At 62.3% G+C, this 19,639-nt stretch overlaps 1 protein-coding gene across 2 annotated transcripts; it reads left to right on the top strand.

Annotated features, from left to right (window-relative positions):
• The first annotated feature begins 111 nt into the window (after positions 1–111).
• On the top strand, positions 112–18,118 carry OLFM2 (olfactomedin 2). Of its 2 annotated transcripts, none has more exons than XM_019485687.2 (6): positions 112–302; positions 8,826–8,975; positions 11,035–11,190; positions 12,919–13,138; positions 14,319–14,425; positions 16,784–18,118. In XM_019485687.2, the coding sequence occupies exons 1-6, from the start codon at positions 246–248 to the stop codon at positions 17,459–17,461; spliced, it is 1,368 nt and encodes a 455-aa protein (XP_019341232.1). In that variant the 5' UTR covers positions 112–245; the 3' UTR covers positions 17,462–18,118. The 2 variants fall into 2 exon arrangements, with proteins under 2 accessions (XP_019341232.1, XP_019341231.1); XM_019485686.2 differs by lacking the exon at positions 112–302 and adding an exon at positions 5,003–5,194.
• Positions 18,119–19,639: the final 1,521 nt, after the last annotated feature.

Raw genomic sequence — 19,639 nt, 5'->3', positions numbered from 1 at the left:
CGGGGGCGGGGCTGTGGGCCGGGCCGCCCCCGCGCACGCTCGCTGCGCCCGGCCCGGCCCGGCCCAGCCCAGCCCAGCCCTGCCTGGGCCGTGGGCGCACAGCGGGTCCCGGGCGCCGCGAGCCCGGAGCCCGGAGCCGCCGCGGGGAGCCGCAGCCTCGGGCCGGGCCGGGCCGGGCCGCGGGGCGCTGGGGCCGCGGCGGCAGAGCAGCCCGGGGCGGGCGGGGTCGGGCTCCGCACCGCAGGATGCGCCTCCTGCCCGGCCTCTTCCTGCTGCTCGCGGCCGCGTCCCGAGCCGCCCAGGTGAGCGGGGCCGGGCGGGCGGGGACCCCTCGGCTACTGGGGTGGCTCCTGCCCCCGTGCCCGCTCCGGGCTGGGACTGGGCAGGGCCCGGGTCGCCAGCTGGACCCAGCGAGGGGCAGCGGCTGCGTCCGGGCGGGTCCCTGGCACTGGGCTTTGGCTGGGGAGCGGGGGACAGGGGCTGTGCCATGGCAGCCCCCTGCGCCTGGCTGTCGAGAGCGGTGGGGAGGCTGCTTGGCCCCAGGGCTGGGGAGCCAGGACACCTGCTTAGGGTAGCTGTGGTCCAGAGTGGTTAGAGTGAGGGGGGCTGGGATGCTGGGGTCCTGCCCTCGCCCTCCCTGGCCACTGAGGGTGCAGGCCCCCAGTCTGACCCATCCTGCCCACGAGGCCTGGGCACTTCCGCAGGGAAGAGGTCCCAGCTGGCCTGGGGCAGTCGGTGCTGCTGCCCTGCAGGGCCTAGCCCTTGGGCTCCTGCCTGGCAACCCCCAGATTCTGCAGCTGAGGTTGAGCTGCCCCAGCCCCATTGCTGGGCTGGGGGACAAGTGGATGCTGCTTGCTGCTGGGGGCAGAGGAGCACAGGGCCATTGGGGCATCTCGGGACACAGGCAGGGCCATGATTTGTACTCTCGGTGTGATAGAGGGGGAGGGGGTCTTGGCTGTGCCCCTTGGTGCCCCTCAGTGCTGCAGGTCCTGCCAGGGCCCTCCTAAGCCCCATCTGCTGCCTGCTGTCCTGGCCATGCTCAGAGCTTGCTGTGGGGCCCACATCTCCCGGCCTGGCCCCATGCAGCAATGAGTGCTAGGGCAAGGGGCAAGGTCCTGCTGGGTTCTGCTGTGGCTCTGGGCAACAGTGGGCCCTCCTGGCTGTCATGCTGCTCAGGTCTGGTGTTGGCTGGGCCAACCCAGTGGGGTGAGAAAGGTGATGGGGTCATGGTTCAGGTCCCAGAGTCCAACAGGGCCCTGCAACCAGCTCTCCAGGCACCCGCCTTTGCACTCCCCCGGCCATCCAGGTCCTCCACAGTGCAGCCCCCTGGGCTCAGACTTGGGAGCAGGCTCCTGTATGGGGGAGAGAGTGCAAGGGGGCCTGGCAGCTCCTTGGGGATCCCTAGGCTGGGAGCCATGTCAGGGTGCAGCAGGAGGTTGGGGGGGGGGGGGGGGAGCGGTAGGTGATGGAGGTGGCAGCAGGGCTTTGTCCAGCACCAAGCTCTACTGAAGGCTCTATCCCAGCCCAGCATTACTCACAATTAGCAGAGCAGCTTTCTATGAGGCAGCTCTGCCTGATGAATATGTATGAGGCGCTCCAGAAAGGGAGCGCTCCTGGAAGGCAACAGTGGCTGGTGTGTGGGTGCAAGGTGTGTACAGGTACAAGGCATGTGCAGGATGGGTGTGATGAGCCACTGTGCTGCCCTAGTGTTTTACAGTGACCGGACATGGGGCAGTGCAGGGCTAGTCATGGCCCTGGGGCTGGGTGGGTAGGAGCCTGCTATATCCCTGGCACCAGGGGCAGCATTCTGAGACTGGACCTGGGTCCTGTCACCACGCAAAGCTCCCAGGCTCTGGGGCCAGCTGGGCTGGAGCAAGTTCAGGGCCCCAGGGGCAGCCTGCTCCCCTTACCCCTCCCATCGGGTCCATAGCAGGGAAAGGTGATGACACCTGAGTCCCTGGCTGGAAGGAGGGCTGGCTCAGTAGGTGCAGCCTGCAACATGTGTGTATCAGGGCAAGGGGCATGAGTTTCAGCTCTCTTGGCTGTGCAAGATGGTCTGCATCACATGCAGGATGCCCCAGGATCATGCAGGATGCCTCCTGGACTCTGGCCCAGCCCCTCCCCTCCCCTCTCTAGGGCCAGGCCTGGCTCTTAGGGCCATGCACACAAGCTTGTGTGGTGCTGTGTCTGCCTGGGTGAATGTGTTTGGTGTGCATGGTGGTTGCATGCACTGGCATGTGTATGCCATGTGAGCATGCATACACCTGCTCTCTCTCATGATTTCTCATGATGCTCTGTTCCTCTGCTTCTGTCAGCCTGATGAGTCTTGGGGGTAGGATGGGGGTGATCCATGATCTGCACAAATGTGTTGGCCCCCAGATGGTGCCCACCTGTGCTGTGACCCTGCAGAGCTGCTGTTCTCAGTGAAGGTGAAGGACCTGGTCTGGGACCAGCTCCCTGCTCTGGCTTGGAGCCCTGGAACCTGGAACAGGGGTGAGGCTAACATGGTCTGGAGTCACTGTGCAACTCCCAGGAGACAGGCTTGGGTGCAGAGAACTCAGAGGCCCCGGGGTAGCTGCAGTATCAGCCCAGGGGCCCATCTGCCCTGGTGTCAGGCCTCCAGCCAAGCATCTGAAGCTACTTCAGAGCAGGGGCCCCAAGGCCTGCAGAAGTAGTCCTGGGCTCAGGGTGGAACAGGGCACGGAGTGGTGTGTGCTACCATGGGGACATTTCTGCTGCCCCAGGTCACATATGCATCTGCTGCATGCATGCGTGCACACACATTTGCCTGCATGTGCATGCCTGACCAGGCCCTTCCCACACCATCAGGCCTTCTGGTGCCCCCAGGGAGCCACTGCCTCCCTTCTGGCTCTGGTTATGATGGAGTCTCATTGCCCAGCACCGACCAAGTGCCAGAAAAGGAGCCCGAATTAAGAGCAATTTGTATGCAGTGATTACTTTGGGAATCTGGCTGGAATAAAGAGGTGGAAGGTGGGCAAGGTGGGGGCGGGGGTGGCTGTGGGAATAGGCCTTGCTGGGGGCTCTGGGCTGGACATGGCAGGGTTCAGTCTCCGTCTGTCATCTTGTCATGTGCACACAGCCAAGTGCCCCCCAGTTCTGTGTGCGACATACCTGTGCTGCCTGCAAATTCTGCCTGGGCATGTGTGTCCAGTCTGTGTACCTGTGGCCTGTGCTGCTTGTAGATTGTGCCCATGTGTGTCTGCAACATATATGGCACATACCCTTCCTGACCAGGGTGCCATGCTCATGGCCTGTGCACATGCGCCATATGTAGCACATGCCTTCCTCTGCCAGGGTGCTGTGCTCACAGCCTCTGTGTGTGCTCATACGTGACACATGCCTTCCTTTGCCAGGACACTGTGCTTATGGCCTGTGTGTATGCTCATATGTAGCACATGCCTTTCCAGCTGGACACTGTGCTCACGGCCTGTGCTGCTTGTAGATTGTGCCCGTTTGTGCCCATGTCATACATGGCACACACCTTCCTGGCCAGGTGCTGTGCTCACAGCCTATGTATGTGCGTCATACGTAGTACGTACCTTCCCTGCCTAGGGCGCTGGGGCTAGGACGCCTCGGTTCCGCCGCTACTGGGCTGTGGGAGAAGGTCTAGACTCGTAGGGCGCTAGTTTGCGGCCGGGCCAGGGCGGGTTCCGCAAGTCCTCGGCCCCTGCCCCGTGGCTCTGCCTCTCCCCGGGTGGCAGGATCCGCGCGAGGGGCCTGCAGTGCCCGCTCGTGCCCACAAGGTGGCGCTGCAGGACCGCAGCTCCGCGCCTCACGCGTGTTGGGGCGCTACTGGGGGGAGGCGCTGCCCTGGGGCGTCCGGGCTCGATCTTGAGAGTGGGGTGGGGGGGGGATGCTGGGCCCTGCGCCGGCTACGGGGCCCTGTGAGGTCGGCCCAGCGGGGGCCCTGTGCGCAGCGGCTGGAGCTCTCCAGGGTGCTGGCCCCGCGTCGCCCGGACTCCTGGGCTCTCTCGGGCGGGCGAAGGGGCTGCCTCACGCGGCCACCAGGGAGCGCTGCCCCCGCCTCGGGCCAGACCTGCGGCCCGGGTGGTCCCGACGCATTGGCTGGGGTGTAGGGGAGGGGTGTGATCTTGGGGCTTTATCCCCACCCCACCCCTGGCCAGTGCCGCCTTCTGGGACTGTCGGGGGCTGCAGGTCGGGAGTGAGGGGCACCGCTCGGTTGTGGGGGGGCGGGCTGGGGGCTGCAGGGCGGGAGTGAGGGGCACCGCTAGGTTGTGGGGGGGTGGGCTGGGGACTGCAGGTCGGGAGTGAGGGGCACCGCTCGGTTGTGGGGGGGCGGGCTGGGGGCTGCAGGGCGGGAGTGAGGGGCACCGCTAGGTTGTGGGGGGGTGGGCTGGGGACTGCAGGTCGGGAGTGAGGGGCACCGCTCGGTTGTGGGGGGGGCGGGCTGGGGGCTGCAGGTCGGGAGTGAGGGGCACCGCTAGGGTGTGGGGGGGGCGGGCTGGGGGCTGCAGGTCGGGAGTGAGGGGCACCGCTCGGTTGTGGGGGGGGCGGGCTGGGGGCTGCAGGTCGGGAGTGAGGGGCACCGCTAGGGTGTGGGGGGGCGGGCTGGGGACTGCAGGTCGGGAGTGAGGGGCACCGCTAGGGTGTGGGGGGGGCGGGCTGGGGGCTGCAGGGCGGGAGTGAGGGGCACCGCTAGGGTGTGGGGGGGGCGTGCTGGGGGCTGCAGGGCGGGAGTGAGGGGCACCGCTAGGGTGTGGGGGGGGCGGGCTGGGGGCTGCAGGGCGGGTGTGAGGGGCACCGCTAGGTTGTGGGGAGGCGGGCTGGGGGCTGCAGGGCGGGTGTGAGGGGCACCGCCGGCTGCCGATATGGGACGCCCAGGGCGGTGTCCGCCGGCTCCGCCCCCGCTCCTGCCGCCCCTCCCCGCGGCGCCGGGTCTGGCCCCCGGCCGGGAGCGACGTCACGGCGGAGCCGGCGCTTATAAGGGCGGGCGCGGAGCGGCGGCTCCTCTCGCTCGGCTCCTGCGGCGGGGCCGGGCCGGGCCGGGCCGGGCGGGGGATGCGGCGGGGGCGCCATGTCGGTGCCGCTGCTGAAGATCGGCGCCGTGCTCAGCACCATGGCCATGGTCACCAACTGGATGTCGCAGACGCTGCCCGCGCTCGTGGGGCTCAACGGCACCGCGGTCTCCCGCGCCGGCACCTCCGAGCGGATCGTGAGTCCCGCGCCCGGGGGGGCGGCCCGGCCGGGGATGCCGCAGCCCGGGCAGAGCCCGCCCCTCCCGCAGCCTGGGGCTCCCGGCAGGGGCAAGGCGAGCTCCGGGCGGTGGCGCGATGCGGCCCCCCAGGACGCCTGGGTTCTCGGCCGTGGGCAGAGCAGGGAGGGAACGTCCTGCCCCCAGCCGGGGGGTGGGGGGGCACCGGGAGCACCACCACCGCCAGGAGGGGCACGGCCCCTCCCCCCCTGCGCCTGTCCGTGTGGGCGGCGGGCGCCGCTGCCAGGTGCGGGGCCTGGGCACCCGGTGCCCGCTCGCTGGCCCCTCGCCCTGTGGCCAGCAGGCGCAGGCCCGAGGTCTTCCCCACCCAGCTGGATCCCACCGACCTCTCTGCTGCCTGGTCTCTAGGGGCTGAGTATGGGGCCAGTGTACTGCGTGTGGGGGAGTCTGGACTCCTGGGTTCCGGCCCCCCGGGGCTGCTGGAGGTTTAGTCTGAGCAGCCGGGCCCAAGGCAGTGTCCATGGGGGATGTGAGCTCCTGTTGGGAGGATTCCCCAGCTCTTGGATGAGGCAAGAAGGGGGTAGGGGTTAAGCTGACCCAGCTGAGGGGGTCCCCATGTACCTGAGCCCTAGTTGAGCATGGAGGCTCCAGCAAGGGGAAGAACTCGAGCATCTGGGCTCACACCTTGCCCTAGCTGCCGGAATCAATCCTCCCCCCCAGACTGGGGCTCTTCCTGCTGGACTGCAGCCTGGCAGCTCCAGCAGCCTGGTTGTTCCTGTTCACAGCCTCTCCCCACCTGGCCCTGGGGTGCATATCCCACTTCACCCCTGGCCACAAGCTCAATGGGCACTTTGACCCATGCCCCCAGAACCCTTCTCAGACCCCAGCAGAACCTCCAACATGGGGCATTTCACTGCATCATTGTGGGGTTATTGCCCCTCCAGCAGGAGCTGCAGCCTGAGGGATGCTCAGGGGCAGCAGGACCAGCAGGGGCAGGGCTGGGGCTGAGTCCAGCACCTGGGGAAGTCCCTGGTCAGAGCCAGGGACCAGGATTCCCTGTCCAGCTTGGCACTGTCCAGCTCAGTGCTGTGACCTCCCCAAGCCCTGCTTCACCTCAGGCAGGGCCTTGCCTCTGCTGTGAGCCCAGGCCATTCACAGCCCCATGGGTGAAGCTGGGAGGCTGGCTCCTGCCCCGGCTCTGGCAGGGGATGGGTTCTGGTGCACGGAGCAGGGAACCAAGATGCCTGGGTCCTGCATCCACCCCTAGTGCTGCCCTGCAACCACGCCAGCAGCCGGCGTGGGCCATGCTGTGCTTTCCCACTGCCTACGCATGTGCAGGCCCTGGGGATGCTGCTTTCCTGAGTGAGTACATGACAGGGCCCATGGGCCAGGAGGATCCCTGGCTGCTTGTGCGGCTGGGTGGCAGCCTTCCTTAGGATGCCCCAGCTCAGTTATCATGCAGGTGGTATAATCTCTCAGCTGGGACATGAAGTGGCCTGCCCATGCAGCAACCCCCAGCTCAGACACTTGCTGTCTCTGCGTGGCACCAGCAAAACCCCCAGCAAGGGCTGGGCAGGATGGGAGAGCTCCCCCCCAGTCTCTAGTGGAGCCTGGTCCTGCCAGGGGGAGGGGGTGTGAGGGCACCAGGCAGGAGTAGCAGCATCTGTGGGAGACCATCCGTGGGAGACCCTCTCTGCTGGGAAGGGGGAGGTAATCCCAGGCGGCTGTGGTCCAGGGGCCAGGCCTGTCCCCATCTGTTGGCAGGAGCCATGGCTGAGGGAGCAGCCAGATGTGATGGGAAGCCCCAGGGAAAGCAGCTATAAATAGAAGGGGAGGGAGGGCACAGTGAGGCCCCTTTTGCTCTCTGGGCTCGATCTCCACCTGCTTCCTGCCTCTTCCTTGGCTTTGCTCTGGCTCTTGCAGAGGATCAGCAGCTCACTCTGTGTTCAGGAACCAGAAAGGCATCTCCCCAGCCATGCACACTGTATTTTGTCACAGGCAACATGCGCTTCACCCTAGACACAGCTTCTGGGAAAGGGGAGCGGAGGAGTGAGACTTGCATACAAGGAAATATGGTACAAGTAGGCTCTGTCACTTAAACTTGGACAGGGCAAAAGCCAAGGTAGAGGCTGCCTAGAGGTCTCCAGGGAGCAGGATGATGAGCTGGGCTCTGCTTCCCACTGCTGCTGTTCAGGAACTTGCTGCAAAGATGGGTCTTTTCCCCCTTCATTAGCCTTTCCCAAGTGAGGCACATAGCTCTTCCCATGGGGTGAGAGAAACACAGTAGGAACTCTGTGGCTTCCAGCCCCAGCCTTCAGGTCAGAACCGCCCAGCCCTGTGAGGCCTCATTCATTGCTCTTAGAGCCTCACCAGCCAGGATCAGGGCCCTGCTGCTTCAGGTGCTGCATAGGCAGGCACCACCCCTGGGAGCAGGTGGCCTGGTCCCCGGCACATCCCGTGAAGGTGGCAAAAGGGCTACAACAGGCGCGGGGGAGAAGGGAGCTGAGGGCAGACTCTGCAGAGCTCAGGAGGAGTCTAGAAGCTGAAAGCCCTGGGAAGAGGGTGCTGGGTCAGGCTGGGGTCAGCGCAGTCTCTGCCAGGCAAGGTGGCAGCCATAAACAGCACTTGGGGAACTCAAGGTGCTGCCTGGTGGGGGACACAGCAGGCTGTGGGGGTGAGGTTGGAAGCAGGGCAGCACCCGGAGTTCCCCAAGAGCCGCCTGTGGCTGCAGCCTGGCTTTCTCAGAGCTAGTCATCACCTCCTCACACTTTCCCACCCAGGCCTGCCCCTGTCTCAAGGGCTGCCCTGCTCCCCGCCGTTCCCCCCACCCCCACAGGATCAGGGTCCCTGTGGGCAAATGTAGGTGCTTCTGTGTAAGAGCTCCTAGGTGCTGGGCGGGTGGGGCTGGGAGCTGCTGGGCAGCCGACTCCACGAGGCCTGCGTCTCCTTCCCTGTGGTGGACACCAGGTGGAGTGAGTAGGCAATGCCCCCATGCCCTAGTACCCTGTGGCCTCCTGAGCTACCCAGTGCTGGTGACAAACTGTGGCCAGGTGCAGATCATAGTGAGTGGAGTTTAACTCTATCCTGGCCCCCAAGGTACCTGGGCACCAGAGGGATAAAAGCTCTTCTGCTGCCATTGCCTATGTCAGGAACTTCCTCTTGCCACCGCAGCCCTAGAACTGGGCCTGTGGGTGCAGTGTTTGCCTCAGGCCTAGCTGGCAGACAGGCAGGGGGGCAGAAATCTTGCCTGTGCCAGTCATGGAGCAGGGCTGGGTTCTGCAGAGGCAAGCAATGCCCTTCCCCCTGCTCTCCCTCCTGCAGTGAGGCTCTGCTGTTTGCCCACCAGCTACTAAATATTTCTCCAGCTCTTGCATTTGCTGCTTCCGTGTGGGTACCTGGCAGGTGGGTGGGAGGGTGCCAGTCAGGACACATGGCACGTGTCTCTCAGGTTCCAACTGTGGGCACTGGCAGGGCTGCCTGCAGGGGCGGCAAGGCAATGCCTGGATTCCCCGATGCACCTGCAGTGCTGCAGCTCTTCCTGAGGGCTGCTGAAGCCAGAGCCAAACCCTGGCATGCTGTTCCTGCCCCTAACCATGTTTCTCCTGCCTTCTCCCCACCCCCATCCTCACAGACACTGTTCCAGAGCCCTGACGAGGGCTGGCAGGTTTACACCTCAGCACAGGCCCCCGATGGCAAATGCCTGTGCACGGCTGTCATCCCGGTGCAGGGCACCTGCTCCCGAGACCTGCGCAGCCGCCAGCTCCGGCAGCTCATGGAGAAGGTAAGAGCCCTGGCCCCGCCTGTGTGTCCAGGGCTTGGCCTCCACTCTGGACCAGCAGCAGTAGCTGGGGCATCCCTGGCCTTGGAAACGCCCCTGGCTCAGTCTGGCCCCCTGGATGGCTCCTTGTTGCCAGAATTGCTTCCTCAGCTGCCTGGAAGAGGCCAGGATGGAGTCCCCCTCTCTCCCCTTCCCAGTGACATGCAGGTGGGGTCTTTTTAGTACTTAATGGAGCATCTATGGGGACAGGCACTGTAGATCCACCTGCGTAGTTATTAGTCGCATCAAACTCTATCTGAGCAGGGATGTTCCCTCTCACTGGCTACGACCCTGCAAATCCAGTGTGTGGGAGGTGGGGACAGCCAGGACCACCAAATGCAAGTCCACGGGGGCAGCTGGCAGGGAGCTCCAGGTCTGGCCAGGTGGTGACTGATGTGCATAGCCACAGACCCTGGTGCTGTGGGAGCTGGAACTGCTGTGGCACCCAGCACAATGATTTCCCTTGGCCTTTGGCTGCTCTGGGCAGTGGCAGTTACAGCTGTCCTTACTCCACCGGGAGCCAGGTTCACCTCTAGCAAGAGCCCTCCAGCCCCAGCTGGGCTCAGTCCCACTGAACCACTCAGTCATTCTCATACAGGCAGCAGAGGAGGTGACTTGTCTGCTGCTGCAGGAGGTCAAATGGTAGCGTAGAGGTACAGGCAGCCAGAGAGCACAGCAGGGTGGAGGAGGGGGGTGCAGGGCGGCAGCAGAACCAGCCGTGGGGCAGACGGAGCTGCCTCTGCTCCTCCACTGCTGGTAGGGGGAACCACCATTGCCTTCTCCCCGCTCTGGAATTGCTGCCTGAGGGAAACAACTGTATTTTTATTGCCAGTGTTTTTGCAAAGCACCCTGTCAGAGGCTGCGCAGTGGGGCATGGATAGGGCTCAGATTCAGGGCCTTCCTTGCTGCCCAAATCAGCCCACTCCCCCAAACATGCCTCTACCCTGCTGCTGTGTGAGTAGAGTCGGGGGGGAGCCAATTCTCAGAGGTCAAGGAAACCTCTGGTGCCCTAATGTCCTTCCTCTCCCATAAGGACATGCATATGCCATGCAACACACATGTCCAGAAGGGAATGGCCCAGTTGTATTGAGCACTGCCCAGGTGTGTGCAAGAGGCAGCCCCTGCCCCAGGGAGCAGCAGGGTGGAGAAAGCAGGCAGGGAAATAGCAAGCAGGTGCCAGGAGAGGCAGGGACAGGTCTGCCCCAGACCCAGCTGCCTGCCACCATCCTCTGTTTGGCCTCTGCAGCAGGGCCAAGCCCAGCCCAGCTCACCACCAGGTAAACCTCAATTAACCAAGCCCCCTCAGCCTCCAGCCAGTCAGGAGGGACAGACACGGTGCCCAGAGCATGTGGGCACATATCATCTAGGTGTTGGCAGCTGTGCATGGTCCCACTCCTGTCTCTGCTGCTGCCCCATCACAGAGCTCCATGAAGCTGGGGAGGGCAGCAGATGCAGCCATGAGACATAGCCACTGCTTTTCCAGGCCAAGAAGGGGCTTCCAGCCTGGCATCTGCTCTGCTCCATCCTCCTTTCCTTAAGGACAGGAGCCTGGATAGGGCCTCATTTATTAAAGCGGGAGCAGTGGGGACAGAAGCAGGACTCATGGAGATGGATTCAGGGAGATCTGGATGGAGAAACTGCCAGTGACCTTCCTGGGGAGGGAGGTGGGGAGCAAGGCACTAATGAGGCAGCTCTGGAACTAGCTCATTAAATCAGAGCTCTGTCATATTCCAAGGCCTGCTAATAGCACTGGGGCGTGGGTGGCTTGGCCTCCCCCCCACCTCCCCCTGCTCCCTTTGCCAGGCAGAATCCGTGCAGTGGGTTGCTGCCAGGCTGGTCCTGTATGCTGAGAGCTGCTGAGCTTGGGCTTCTGTGGCCCTGGATGAGGACAAGCTGTGCTAGGAACAATAGGGCTGGGGCTGGGAGATGGGAGCAGAGTGGGGGCCAAGCTGGCACCAGCCTCTGGGAAGAAGGGGGTGGTGTTGGACTCTACTCTCACTTCTGGGCTCTGCCTTTACCCCAGGTGCAGAACATCTCCCAGTCCATGGAGGTGCTGGACCTGCGGACCTACCGTGACCTGCAGTATGTGCGCAACACAGAGTCACTCATGAAGGGGCTGGACTCCCGGCTGAAGGTGGCCACTGAGAGCCAGAAGAGTCTCAATGCAAAGAGCTTCCAGGTAGCTCTGGGAGCTTGCCCCAAGCTGCCCCCTCCCTGGTGCCCGGGGGCTCAGAGTGGCCAGTGCCTGGATGCTTGGCACCACTGCCCTCGGGGCAGTGGGGCTTGGTGTAAACTCTGGGGTGCCAGGAGCAGCTGCAGTACAGCCCTGGTGTCAGGCAAGGGCCCAGAGTCCCCAGCAGCTGTGAACATCCTGGTCAGCAGCAGGGACCAGTGTTGCCCTGTGCTGGGCACAGCACAGACACAGAACAAAGAGTAGCAGCCCCTGCCTCAAAGTTGTCCCAGTCTCAACAGCTTTCCAGAGACTTGTTGCTTCCATGGTGCAGAGCCCCAGCCCAAGGTAAAAGTCACTGGCCCCAGTCTGGTCCCCCTTATTCCCTCTGCCTCTCCATGAGACTGGGGCTGTGCCAGCTCTGACCCCATTAGGGCACCAGGGATGCAAAAGCTGCTAAGCTGAAACCAGCACTGCCCACCTGGACCAAGGGCTGAGACGGGGCAGAGAAAAGGCAGCCAGGGATCCTGGCCCCTGCCCCTGCACTTCACGCCCATCCAGATCCCCAGCCTGGCTTGGGGATCCTGTGGCCAACAGCATTGGGCTGTGTCCCACCCAGGTCCAGGTGCTGCCCAACAGGTGACAGCTGCCAACTGTGGTGATTGACACCACTTGTGTGGGACCCTCCAGACACCCCCCCTTCCTCCCCTAGCCCTGAGCATGGAGTCCAGCCCACCCCCCACCCCCAAACGCACAGCTTCTCCCTGATGGATGAAGCTCTCCAAAGCTGCCTGTCTTGAGTGCTGAAACCAGGCCAAAGGAAGTGGGGTGGGGGCAGGGGGAGCCGGAGTGGTAGTAGGGCCACGTCGCTGACAGCTGCAGGGACGAGGCATTGATTAAACGTCCAAGCTGTAGTGAATGCCGCAGCTGGTTTAATCACAGCGGCAGGTGCCTGGCCCCAGAGATGGGAATGCAATCCCATCAAGCGCAGGAGTTATGGCCTAAGGATGTCTGCTGGGAAATCGCAGAGAGAGAGAGCAGGCGAGGGTGGGGGCTGGGAGTCATGCTGGGGATGGCTCTGGCTCCATGGCTGGAGCTGCCCTTTGTGCTGGGTGAACCAGGGAGGATCGGGAGCGGGATATGTGCTCAGTGTCATGGCTGATTGCTCCATGTGAGCACTGCCATGAGCTGGCAGCTCCCCCCATCCCAGCCTGGCCCCACAACAGGCTCCTGGCACCCCTGCCCTCTGCAAGGCCTGGGTTCTCACTCCCCTGAGGCAGCCATCATAAAAGATGCAGCAGCAATTACCAGCCAGCTTTGAAGAGCCTGGTGGGAGGTCTTCCGCACCACAAGCCTTCCCTGGGATAGAGCTCCAGCCTTTGAAGCTGAGGCTGTGGCAAGAGGTGCAGTAAAGGGCATGGGGATAACAGGCGGCCAGGATGCAGCTGGGCTGGGACAGTGGCTGCTTCACATGGTGTCTGTGCAGCAGGCTGCTCAGTGGGGTTGGGCATGGGTCCCGGCCGCAGGCTGAGCTGTGGCTGTGTACAGCTTCCAGACTTGGATGCTGCCTGAACAGAGGCAGCCAACTAGGGGGGTGGGGGGTGCACGTGTGTGTATACATGTAGATACCAGCTTGAGATACCAGTGTGCACACCCTCCCAGGTGCCTGAGGGTGGGAAGGGGAACACAGGCTGGAGCCAGGCAGTGACGCTGTGCCCCTTCCTTCTGTGCTGGCAGGAGCTGAAGGACAAGATGACGGAGCTGCTGCCACTGATCCCAGTGCTGGACCAGTACAAAGCAGACACACGCACCATTGTGCAGCTGAAAGAGGAGGTGCGGAACCTGTCAGGCAGCCTGCTGGCCATCCAGGAGGAGATGGGCGCCTATGACTATGAGGAGCTGCAGCAGCGCGTAATGGTGCTGGAGGCCCGACTGCATGCTTGTATGCAGAAGCTGGGTATGTGCCCTCTTCCTCCCCCCGTGCATGTGACTGTGCCTACCTGGGGCTGCCCCTGCCTGCCAGCCCCTGCTACTCCCCAGGCCTGGCTCATGCATGTTCTGGTGCATCTTGAGCCCTGTGTGCACCCATTTCATGTGCATAGGGTCTTTCCAGTGACTCGGGTCCCTGCAGTGGTGGTGTTAATTTCACTGTTGCTGCCCACCAGGTATTTGAGAGGGGCTGGGAGCCAGGACTTCTGGATTCTATCCCCAGCTGCAATGCTCCCTGCAAGTCAAGGCAACTTGTGACCCAGTGAAATAGGTCTGGGCAACCTCAGGCTGGCACCTGCTTACAACAAATTGGAAGTTGGTAGATGGGCAGTGACTGCAGTGCCCCTCCCTTTGAGCTCACTTTAGCTATCTCCTGCATGGGGGCTCTGTGAGCTCCACCCCCTGCCCCCCAAACTGCAGATGGTGTTCTGTTGCCTGCCTGGGGAAGCTGCCATGCTCTGCCCTCCTGCAACTCTATCTCCCTGCCCCCAGCCTGGTGCAGCCACTTCTGTTCCTAGGCACAATGATGGTGGAATCAGTGGTGTGCCGTGAAAGGAAACAGGCGGCTGCCTGGTGTCAGCTTCGATTAGCCCCAGGATGAGTGATCTCCATCTTGGCAGTGCCTGGTTCTTTATCATAGAGCTGGCAATGCTGAGCAGGGCTGGGCCAGCAGCTGAAAACAGTCTGAACCCCAGGGGGTGCTGGGGAAAGGGATGAATGTGTACCCCCCACCCTCCCTCTTTGGAGCTCTCCTGGTTTGGGGGCTCTTGTAGCTCTGGCCTCCCAGTATCACATTTGGAAAAAGAGGAGCAAGTGCTCAGTGGGAACACAGGTACATGCAGGTGAACCTGTCTTTTGCCACACATGCCCCCATGTGGAACAGCCACACACCCTACTGAGAGCAGGGTGGGGGCCTGCCAGCACCTGTTTGTGTGCTTGTCCAGATACCCATCACCCACTTTGCTCCTGGCCTGCTGGGGTGGGAGCTGATGCCTACCCCTTGAGGGTGCTTGGGAGTGGCTGTAGCCTCTGCCTGGCTGTGGGGGCTCCATGGGGTCCTGCTTCCATCACAGCCTTGAGGGAGGCATCCTTGCCATGAGCAGCCTCTCTTCTCTGCTGTAACTGGTCTCTCTTCTCTCTTTGCCCAGGTTGTGGGAAGCTCACGGGTGTCAGCAACCCCATCACTATTCGGGCCTCAGGGTCACGCTTTGGGTCCTGGATGACAGACACCATGGCTCCCAGTGCTGACAGCAGGGTGAGTGCTACAGGGGTAAGCTGTGGGGAGCTCTGGGGGCTACCCGGCCTTCACATCACCCCTAGGGTTACCCACTGAAGCCACATTCCCCATGGTCCACCACACCCTTCCTCTGGCAATTTGAGGGCCTGGCCACAAAAATGGCTCATTCCTGGGGTTGTGAGAGCTCAGAGCAGCCCCCAAAAGTCTAACTTTTGCAAAGCCCAGAACTGGCATCAGGATCTTGCTTGTGCATCTCCTTACAGGGGCACCTTCCCCTCCCTCCCTGCCCTATAGAAAGCAGCTGTGACTGCTACCCAAGGCACTGAGGCTCATCAGGGTAGGAGGCTGCTGAGGGGTTCTCACTGGGACATCCCCCAGCTGCAAAATCCCCAGTGCTGGGTCCCTCTGTCACAACATGGCTTTTCATTAGAAATTAGCCTGACACTGGTGTGTGGGGCACATGGGGGATGAAGAGAAAGAGAAACAAGTCTAATCCAACATGGAGAAACATTCTTCAGGAGCTGGCACATCCATTGCTGATGTTCAGCTTCCTGTGTCATAAGCTCAGCAGAGGCAGAGGGAGGCTGGGATTGCTGCAGTGGGGTCAAAGGACATGTGATAAATGCCAGCACACTAGCTGCCAGGAGCATCCTCCATGTATAGGTCTTAGTCTGGAGGGAGAAATTTGGGGCCAGAGCCACAGCTCCTCATGCTCCCCATTAAGTTTTGCATTTGTCATTTCCAGAAACCCCTACCCCTCTAACCCTGTGCAGCTGACAGGGCCCCAGTGACTGGTCACAGGTAGGGACTTCCCGACAAGGGAGTGCTCACTAGCAGATTGGGGGCCAGGTCTTCAGCTGGCCTAATTCCGTTGGATTTAGGATGATTTATATGCCAACTAAAAAGCCTCTGGGTTAGAAACAGCATCTTTCAGAGGGGACAGGGAACTGGGTTTTGCTGCAGGCTGCCAGGCCATGGAGCATGGAGTTAAAAGGTGTCTGGGGTGTTTCTCCATGAGCCGTGGGGCTGGGGTTTGGCTGTCTGTGGTGCGTTGTCTGAGGAGCCTTGTGGGCATTCTGGGGCCCTGTGGGGCAGGGGCTGCCCCTTCCCCTGGGTCTGTGCAGCGCTTGGCATAGGGGACCCCAATCCAGGCTCAGGCCTAGGCCCAGGCCCCTTATCTCTCTGGCACCCCAGGGGAATGCTTGCCCTGCATGGACAACTAGGAGCAGCGCAGGTGATTAGCAAGGGCAGGGGATGGATGGCGGCACCAGGCATCACTTCCAATGGCACATCGTTATTTATGGCCCGGGCAACAGCAGGCACTGATGGATGGGCTGTCGCCCTCGGCACTGGGAGAAATTGGATTTTTTAAAGCCTTGAGAGGAAGTAAGGAGCCGTTGGCTCAGACACCATCAGCCTTTTATTTATCACCAGGCTGAGCTAGAGCCCTGGGTGCAGGGGAAGGAGGGGCTGTTACCCTGAGCCAGTGACCCTCCCTCCTTCACCTTGCACCAGGAAATGGGTCCCCTCTGTGCCAGAGGACTCCTCCAGGTTTTCCCTGCTGCCAGCATCTGGAGGCTGCCTGAGAATCTCAGCCTGTGTCCTCTAGAGGGACCAGGCTGGGCCCTGGCAAGGACTGGAGCATTTGACTGAGCAGGGAAAAAGCTTCTTGTCTTCTCAGCCAGTGTCGGGAGTTTGCCTGGACTCTGCAGTGGCTGCTGATGCCTCCCCTCTGCAGTCACAACATTTGCCTCCCCAGGGAGGCAGCTGCATACTCTTCCCTGGCTGGGGCTGGCTCCTCTGTGCATCTCCCATCCCTCTTCCCCCATAGGGCTGAACTCAGAAGCTCCTCTACAAAGCAGGCAGGGCCCCACGCACAGACTTTGCTGCAGGGCATGTGCTTGCCTGCTGCGGGGGGACCCAGCAACTTGAAGCCTGTGGGGGGAGGAACATGCACTCACTCCCTTTTCATTCTCCTTTGAAGCAATTAAGCCAATGTGTTGGACTAGCTGACACTGAGCACTGGGGCTGCTGTTGGCTTTGAATCTCAAGCCTGAGGGATGAACTGTGCATTGACTCCGGCTTTTGAGTGGGGCTGGGATGCTGCAGCCCCAAGCAACAGCATGGCATGTGGAGGGGCCATCGCTGCCTGCAGCAGGTGGAGGATGCTGTTAGCAAAGCTGGCCCCCAAGCCCTGCTCAGGGTGCAGTGCCCCGCACATACAACTGGAGCCCCCCTCCCCAGAGGTTTGCAAGGTCTCCATGGTGTCTCTGCCCCTGGGCTGTCTCAGGGCCTGGGGAAGTCCCTGAGTGGGGCAGGCAGTGAGGGGGTTCTGCCTGCCTGCCTCTAACCTCTGTGCGGCTCTCGCCCACCCAGGTCTGGTACATGGATGGCTACTACAAGGGGCGACGCGTGCTCGAGTTCCGCACGCTGAACGACTTTGTGACGGGGCAGAACTTCGTGCAGCACCTGCTGCCACACCCCTGGGCCGGGACGGGCCATGTGGTGTTCAACGGCTCACTTTACTACAACAAATACCAGAGCAATGTGGCAGTGAAGTACCACTTCCGTTCCCGCAGCATCCTGGTGCAGCGCAGCCTCAGTGGTGCTGGCTACAACAACACCTTCCCCTACTCATGGGGTGGCTTCTCTGACATCGACTTCATGGTGGATGAGAACGGGCTCTGGGCCGTCTACACCACCAACCAGAATGCCGGCAACATCGTGGTGAGCCGCGTGGACCCACACACGCTAGAGGTCCTGCGCAGCTGGGACACTGGCTACCCCAAGCGCAGTGCCGGCGAGGCCTTCATGATCTGTGGCACCCTCTATGTCACCAACTCCCACCTGGCTGGTGCCAAGATCTATTTTGCCTACTACACGAACACTTCCAGCTATGAATACACGGACATCCCCTTCCACAACCAGTACTCCCACATCTCCATGCTGGACTACAACCCACGGGAGCGGGTGCTGTACACCTGGAACAACGGCCACCAGGTCCTGTACAATGTCACCCTCTTCCACGTCATAAAGACTTCGGGTGAGCTCTGAACACCCCCCCACTCCCCGTCGTCATCGGTTATTTTTACACGCCGGCCTCAGCCCCGCTTTCAACAGCGTGGGGCCCTGAGGCTCCTCGTCCCTTTCTTCCTGTGGTGAATGGCGCATGGATCTCTGCTGCTGCTGCTGCTGCTGCTTCGTCCGAGCTGACTGCGGTTCGTTATTTTCGGTTTCATTTTGGTTCGGTGGCAAATAAACACAGACTGAGCGGTCTTTGAGGCGTGTGGTGGAACACAGGCTTCTTTCACGTGGTTCTTGGTGAGTTGCTCTTGGCTTGTGTGCGAGTAGGGACAGGGGTGGGGAGGGGGGTGATTCTTCATGCTTGGGGTGACATTTCCTGCCCTGGAGGTCAGAAATCCAGGAGACGCACCAGTGAGAAGCCTGAGAGGGGGGCACTTAGCTGCTCCCCGCTGCTGTCCTGTTCAGGATGAATGCAACACGGCTAAGAGCACAGACAACGAGAAGGGGGGGACCTTCCTATCATCACCGTGTTCGGCTACAGTCATGGGTGGTGCAAGCAAACGGCCTGAATCCACTCCAGGCAGCCTCCGGCGCTCTGCATCCCTGGAGCAAAGGCAAGCAGTGGGTGAGACTCACGGTCGTGTTTGGAAACAACCGTGGCTATTAAACACCTGCCACTGACCTGGAGCCTCAGCTGCGTCTGTGTTGTTTTAATAGCAAGCCTGAAGGTGTTCATTGTGGCGCCAGGTACTGTATGGGGTAGTATAGGTGTGAGAACCTTGTGTGTGTAGCGTGTTCACCCAGCACCACATGTCCTTGGCCTCATGTCTCCCTCTGACCCCCATGCCACTGCTCTTGTCCCCAGGGGGGCAGCATGGAAGAGGGATTGGAGCAGCACTGGGGTTAGCTTTGTGGATGCTGGGTGTTCTGAACAGCATGGGAGGGCGCAGAGAGTGGGGGTCTCCTGGGCAGAGAAAGGGGCTGGGGCTGGGGACTCCAGCATCAGATCTTGGCTGTGGTGTCTGTTCTCTATCCCTTTGTGCCTCGAGCCCTGGATCAAAGTATAAGGCCCCCTGCCTTGCTGTGGTTATAGCCCTGCTTGGGGAAAAGGGCTCTGCTCATTTCAGAGGCAGCAGCTGACACTCAGCTGAAGGGGGGGGCAGGCCCCAGCTATGTGCATAGGGGGCACTGACCCCACAAGGAGGTGGGGCTGTGCAGAGAGGCAGTCTGTGCCCTTTGGATGCCCCCGGGCATGGTGAGGAGGGGGTGCTTCCGCCAAGATGTCACTCCTTCGACTTCCTATCTCAATTAGCTCCGGGAGCCTGCTCTTGCCTCCCGGAGCAATTATGCTCTGTTAATTTATTTGCAGCCATTTAATGGAATCTTCTCGCTTCGGTTTCATTTAATGGGGACGTGTGAGGGAGCCCTTGGCAGGAGGGGGTGGGCAGCAGCGTCACCAAGAGCCAGCTTCGGTTGCGAGGGGAGCAGCCCGGACGCCTGGGTTCTCTCCCCAGCAGAAGGGGGGCGGTGCTGGGCGCCGGGACACCTGTTCTCTGCCCAGCTCTGCGAGGGGAGAGGCGTCCGGCGGGTTCCGAGCACTGGAGCTGGGAGCCAGGACTCCTGGGCTCGGTCCCCGGGTCCGAGACCTCCCCAGCTTGGGAGGGACAGGAGGTCCCGGCCCGAAATCAAGGCGGGCGTGTGGGTGGAGCTGTCGGCCTGGGCCACGGGCATGGTTGCTGGGGGCTGCCTCTACTCCTGCTGCGGGGTCCTGGAGCCGGGCGGGCCCGGGGGCAGGTCTCCGGCCCTGCGCTGCGGGGCTGGCACCGGTTCTCCCGCCCGCAGGCTCGGGTTCGGGCTGCGGGCGGGGGCAGGAGCCGAGACGAAGCTGCGGGCGGGGCCCCGGGCCCGGGCGGCGGGTGCTGCGGGGTAGCGGCGGCGCTTCCCCGGACTCGGAGCTGCCCGCCGGCGGGGCCGGGCCGGGGTCCGCTCGCGGGGGCAGCAGAGGGCTCCGGGCCCGCACTCGCCGCGCCCGGCTCAGCCCGGCGGCGGCGGCGGCGCTGGTGGGAGCGAGGCGGGGAATAATTAAAGACGAAGTTTAATCATTTACAAAGCCATGAGCGCGGCAGCAGGGGCCGGGGAGCGGTCCTGTCGCAGGGGACGACAGGGAGACGCCGGTGGAGGCTGCGGGGATCGATGCCGCCCGGTCGA

This window comes from Alligator mississippiensis, chromosome 8 (genome assembly GCF_030867095.1).
Source record: "Alligator mississippiensis isolate rAllMis1 chromosome 8, rAllMis1, whole genome shotgun sequence".
NCBI classification, from domain to species: domain Eukaryota; kingdom Metazoa; phylum Chordata; order Crocodylia; family Alligatoridae; genus Alligator; species Alligator mississippiensis.
This window is presented reverse-complemented; position numbering and strand designations above follow the sequence as displayed.